The sequence below is a fragment of the Tupaia chinensis genome, unplaced genomic scaffold, assembly GCF_000334495.1.
Source record: "Tupaia chinensis unplaced genomic scaffold, TupChi_1.0 Scaffold144767_1, whole genome shotgun sequence".
Lineage (NCBI taxonomy): Eukaryota > Metazoa > Chordata > Mammalia > Scandentia > Tupaiidae > Tupaia > Tupaia belangeri.
This window is the reverse complement of record NW_006204627.1, coordinates 1,542,669-1,548,668: the sequence shown is the minus strand read 5'-3', so window position 1 is coordinate 1,548,668 and position 6,000 is coordinate 1,542,669. Positions and strand designations below refer to the sequence as shown.

The 6,000-nt window shown below is 44.4% G+C and overlaps 1 protein-coding gene across 1 annotated transcript in view; it reads right to left on the bottom strand.

Moving 5' to 3' along the window:
- The window catches only part of GALNT18 (polypeptide N-acetylgalactosaminyltransferase 18), a 385,132-nt gene that overhangs the window by 68,473 nt on the left and 310,659 nt on the right, over window positions 1–6,000 (bottom strand). The window contains exon 7 of the mRNA XM_006167428.3: window positions 91–276. Coding sequence (XP_006167490.1) covers window positions 91–276 — 186 coding nt within the window. The remainder of the gene's footprint in view (window positions 1–90; window positions 277–6,000) is intronic.

Sequence of the window (6,000 nt, the reverse complement as noted above, 5' to 3'; positions counted from 1 at the left end):
CGGAAGAGGAGTTTAGTCCTATATTTTGTTTTATTTTGTTTATTTCTCCCACCAAACCCTAAGAAACCCATCTCTACTGGGGCTTCCTACCTCTTGGGGTATGTTCCACGCCATATACACATGGCTTTTAAATTCGTCCATCCAGACTTCAGCCACCCTGAGGGCATTCCTTCGGACATGGGCGGTGAGGTCCTCAGTGTAGGGCTTGTGGGCCCGCTCAATGTGGGCAATCCGTGAGCAGGGCAGGACCTCCACACTCCCGCCGCACTGCCACACCTGTAGAGACAATGGAGGCAACTGTCAGTATACCTGATCCACCTCCAAACAAGGCCATAGGCAACCACTCAACCTGAGCACAAACCTAGTCACCTTGTCTGCCCAGGCTACTGTCAGTGAAAGAATGAACTATATCTCATTTCTACCTCTTTAGCATGATGGTTATGGAATCATTAACTCTTGTCATGAGTTAACTCATATTCTCACAATGGTTTGCCAGCAAAGCATTAATGTACCTCTCTCCATCACTCCCATCCATGAGCTCCTCCCTTGCTTCCAAAGAAGAGAGCAGACCTTTCGTGACCAAAGATCTGGTTCTCCATGCCCTTCAAGGAAAAATTAACAAAACCTTAAATGATGGTCTCTACAGCAAAGCTTGACATAGAAGGACAAGCAGAGATTCCAAAGCGAAGTGCATCTTCAAATGGACCCCATGGGCCTGGACAAGGATTAATGATGTGGAGAAAGAGCAGACACACTTCTTCTACTCCAGTTTTGCTAGGCACTGGGTTCTTATAGACCCCAAGGGAGAGAAAGCTGCAAAGAAGAAAATGATATTAAACTTCTCGCCATCCTTGGTGAATAGAAGCTTGATCTGGATGCTGTTTGATTTTGAAAAATGAAGAGACATGATCTTGTGTTCTGAGTGTCAATGGGCAGTGTGTTGAAGTTCTGGCCACAATCCCTTCAGTCACTCTGACATTCAATGCTCCTGGACATGCACACCTTTTTGTGTCTCTAGGCTTTTGCCCATTCTGTCTGTAATTTTAGAATGCCCTCCCAACTTCTTAAGCTGAAAAAAAAAAAATCCACCTCTCAAGACCTTGACTACATAACCCCTATCCTGAGAGGCAATATGCTCAAGTCTCAAGACAGAGCCAATTGCTCTTCTCTGGACCCATGGCTCTTGATACCATGGCTTACCTGCTCATAGGGTAGCTTCACTCACTCACTGTGTGTTCCTAGAGGTAAGAACCTATATCTCACTTATTTCTCATCTCCAACATCTAATGAAAGGCCAGATTCTTTGTAAGTACTTGCTGAATAAATAAGTAAGCAAAACACAACCAGTCAATCAACCAGTATATAAATGATGCTTATTGAATGTGAGGTGATTCTGAAATACGTGGTTAGTGGTGATAAATGTAGCTTCTGAGGGAAAGTAATAAAGATCTCTAGGTGGATTGTTCTGGTCACTTTCCAAGTTTTGTCAACTTGGCAATTTGTTGGATAATGTCCAAACATATAACACGTACCTATCAACATTAAGTTGAGGTCCAAGATAAAGCAAGATTTGGGTTTAGCTTCATCTGCCTTTTCTCCCAATCCATGCCATAACTGTCGGCCCCTTTTGGCTATTGGCTGTAGGAGTCAGAAGGCGGTTTATAGGTATGTCATTTATTGAAGTATTGTCATGTACTTAGTGCAAATAGCAAGGGCCATTTGAAATAAAAGAAGAATTCTCACTGAGTGTCTACTTTGTGCCGGACACTAGACTTTGTGCTGGGAGGCAGTGAAACATGGTGCTATGAGCAACATTCACAATCAGACCAGTTGGGTTCAAATCCTGGCTCTGCATCATACCAACTATGTGTCCTTGGGTAAGCCACTTGATCTTATTGTGATTCAGTTTCTTCATCTTAACAAGGATCATAACAGTACCTATGTCATTAGGTTATTGAGAAGATTAAAGTAATTGCATGTAAAGCGCTTTAAAAAAACAATGCATAATAAGCACTCACTCAATATCAGCTATTACCGTACAGTTGTACGGCTGAATCTTTGGAATAACCCAGCAAGGAGGCTGTGTTATTTCTAATATCAAGTAAGGGAACTGAGACTAAAGAGCATTTCTTGCCCCAGACCACACAGCTGGAACTGAAGACAAAAGGATTGTCTTATCCCCCCAAAGAAGTCTGAGGAGGAGCCAGTTTTCCCTTGTGGTTATCCTCTGATTCTGAGGATCAGGAAAGGGAGGTACCAAAGGCTTTGGGCTGTGAACCTTCATTTCCATGACCCATACATTCTGGGGATAGTGCTGATTTTCAACTCACTTGGCTCAGATTCTCAATGAAAGCCTGTGAATGCAGTGAATAAGTTATTGACGAGACAAAGAGGCAGGGTAATTATTCTTTCTGTAACTGGAACAGAGGCTATTACTTGACATATTTCATCAACACAACACAGAATAGGACTGGTGACAAAGCTCTTTTATTACAAGACTTGCTTCTCAAAAAGTCAGTTTACCATTTCACACTGGGGTGGGTGTGTGTGCCGTTGTTCTAATCAGAACAGCACCTCCCATCTTGCCTTTAGACACACAGTGGAAGGAGCACTGAGCTCACTGCCCAGCTCATGAATCTGGGCCCCTCTTTCCATCCCTGCAGCCAGTCCCTTGTCTAGGTCGCTGTCATTTTTCATCTGGGCTCTGCAGCAACCTCCACCCAATGGATTGTCTTCCTCCTCAAACCCGCTCTCCATGCAGTGGACCACTGATCTCCTGAAGTTGTAAATTGGCTCATGTCCCTGCCCTGCATCATCCTCACACTAAGCACAACCCCTGCTCTGGGAGCTCACCCCTAAGGCCTCCCTTTGATTTCCCCTATACTAATTCTATGCTGCAGCCATGCTGAAATGTTTTCTTCTTCCATCCCCTGGGCTTCAGCACATGCAATGACATGCCCCATTCCTGCCCACTTCCCTGACTCATCCTTCGGGTATCAGTTCACCATTACCTCACTGTTCCCCCTTCAGCTAGGTTAGCCTGCCCTGCTGTTTGGTCCCTGGCTTATCTCTCCCTGGTCAAGCACCATGGCAATTGCTTGTTCTATCATCTCCTTCCCTGATGCGAAGTGTTCTCAAGCTCTTCACCAAACTGTCCTCTAGCTGTATGCTCAGTGGTGTTCAGAGTCGCAGGACAGGTGGGCCAGGTGGGAGCAGTACATCACATTTAAAGGCAGGGAGAACTGAATTCAAATTGTACTTCTGCCACTGGCTGCTCTGTCACCTTGGGCAGGTGGCTTCTTTGAGCAGCCCCATCTAAATTAGATTCCTTCTGAATACCTGCAGAGCCCCACCCTTTTTGTTCATTGCATTTATTCACAATACTTTTATTTCTGTATTTATTCCTTACCTATCTGTCTCCCCTCACTCACACAGAGGAAGAGGGGAATGTGGTGCAGGGACATTCTCAACCCTGTGCCTGCCTCAGTGTGAGCACTACATGGACGGTGATCAAGGAAGATAAAGCATCACAGGAATAGGGACAGGACATCTAGGCCAGTTCTGGCCCTGCCCCGTGTCAGCTGAGTGGAGGCTTTAGGCTACTTAACCTCTCATCTAAGAAATGTACACAACAGTGGAGACCACACAGGGTTGTGGATGTGGGAAGTCCCTGTTGGAATGCCCAGAATTATTACTTTACAGTAATTACTAGAACTGCTGCTAGCTGGTGTCTTGTTTGCTCTTTTTGGGGCAAACGTGCCGCAGAGGAGAGGATGCATGCCGGAGGGCTTGGCCAGTGGAGAAGGGTGCACAAGAGTCTCCTCAAAGAATGGGCACTTGTTAAAATAGAGGTCATCTCTAGTGTCCTCCCACTGTGGCAAGAAAGCCATCTATGGAGAGGGTGACAGATTTTTCTCTGGAAACCACTTCTGGGTTCTTGGCAGCTTTTAGGTTTGGGAGCTGAAGATTTAGACTTGGTACGCTAACCCACTGTTCTGGATCTTGCCAGGTGACACTGATGTCAACAAGAGAAAGCCTGTGCTCGTGGTCCCTGGGTGGCAAGTGGCTCTGCTGGCCAATAGCTTGCTAAGAGACATTCTCAAAAGTCATACCCATAGCTGATCTTAGAGACCTTCCTGGGCATGGTGGACAAAGGATAAGAAAGGAAACCTGTGGCTTTTGGACCTCAGTGAGGGGATATCATGAAACTCCCATGAAGGCTTGGAGGAGTGGGAGATAAGGAAGTGAACAAAAGGGAGATGGACCTGGCCCATGAAATGTGCAGTTCATAACTGTCATGATGCAAGAATACTTAAGCCACAGGGAGGACGTAGATGGGAAGGACTATGTCAGAGAAAAGGGCCACTAGGCAGATGTTGAAGGTGTGGATAGGATGATGGCTTAGCACTGAGTTCCAGGGGACAAGGATACCAGGGCACGGAGGGAAGGCAGAGGAGTGGGAACCAAAAGGGTGACTGACAGATGGAGTCCAAGGCTGGTAACAAAGAAGGCAGGTGAGGTCACAGGGCAGGGTACGGGAAGCAACTACCAGGGTGCAGATCCCAATTGTTAGGCAAGGCAGGCTGTGTGCTGAGTCTCACAGGCCCTGGGGACCTGATTAGCAATTCAGCTCAAGGCTGGATCCTGAGGCTTCTGGATGGGCCTAAGCAACATGCTTCTTTTCTTTTCTTTTCTTTTCTTTTCTTTTCTTTTCTTTTCTTTTCTTTTCTTTTCTTTTCTTTTCTTTTCTCTTTTCTTTTTTTTAAAATTTACTTTTATTTATTATCATCATAATCTTGTTTATATAACATTGAATCGCATATAACTTTACAGTGTATTACATTGCTTTTTCAAAAGGGATTGCCATGGGGACCAGCACTTCTTATTCTTTTTAAAGCAAAGTTTAGACTACCTGAGGGCCAGATTATAGCAAAAGAGTAAATATGCAGCATTCTTCAAGGCTAAGCCACATGGGTAGGTTCTGAGTTTACTTCAGAGACCTCCCTGAGTATACTGGGTATGCTTTTAGGAGTGCTGTATCTCTCTTTCTGTCTCTCTGTCTCTCTCTCTGTCTGTCTGGCAAGCGCACACGCCCTATAGCAAAAACCTCTCAAAAAAAAAGGATTGCATGTCAGTCAATACAGAGACATTCAACTCCTCACTTCATCATTCAATATCTTTTCATTGTTTTTTTCCGATCATCATTATTATTATTCCAGTTATTTTTTCTCTTGACCACGCTGAACTTTTTCCTTTCTCTGTGCCTTTGCACCTTCTATTTCATCTTCCTGGAATAATTCCACCCGGTTCAAATATGACCTTCTCTAACCAGCCCCATCTAAATTAGATTACTTCTGAATACCTGTAGAGCCCCGCCCTTTTTATTTATTGCATTTATTCACAATACTTTTATTTCTGTATTTATTCTTTATCTATCTGTCTCCCCTCACTGGACTACAAGCTCTATGAAAACAAGGATCATTTTTGTGTTTGTCGCGTACATATCAGCACCTGGCACTTAGTACATATTCAATAACTATTATTTGAATGAGTGAATCTGAGTCCTGGGTTTTCACCGACTATAGAGACATGGTTTTAATGGCTCAGTTGAATGCCATAATAAAGGCCATAAACATAAAATGTGGCCAGGTTTCACTGAGCACGACGGCTTCCTTCAAACCCAAGTGGTTTTTCAGCAAAGCTCTGACATTTAAGTGCATGCTGCTGCAACCAAAGAGACTTACTTCAGCTGCAGAGCTCAAATTAATGTTGTAAAGCCTGGGAAGTTATCAAATGATCAGGTGGCTTCATCCTATAGAACCCTGAATTAATTGTACAAAGTCCTCCCTCTCTTAGGACCAGCAGGTGGTATGATTAAGTCATTGGATTTCCATAGGCCCTGAGATAGACCAAGCACAGTTCAAGTCTCAGACCCAGCACCTTGAAAAAACACAACAAATAAATAAATAAATGTTTTGGGCTGGCAGGTGGCGTGGTAGT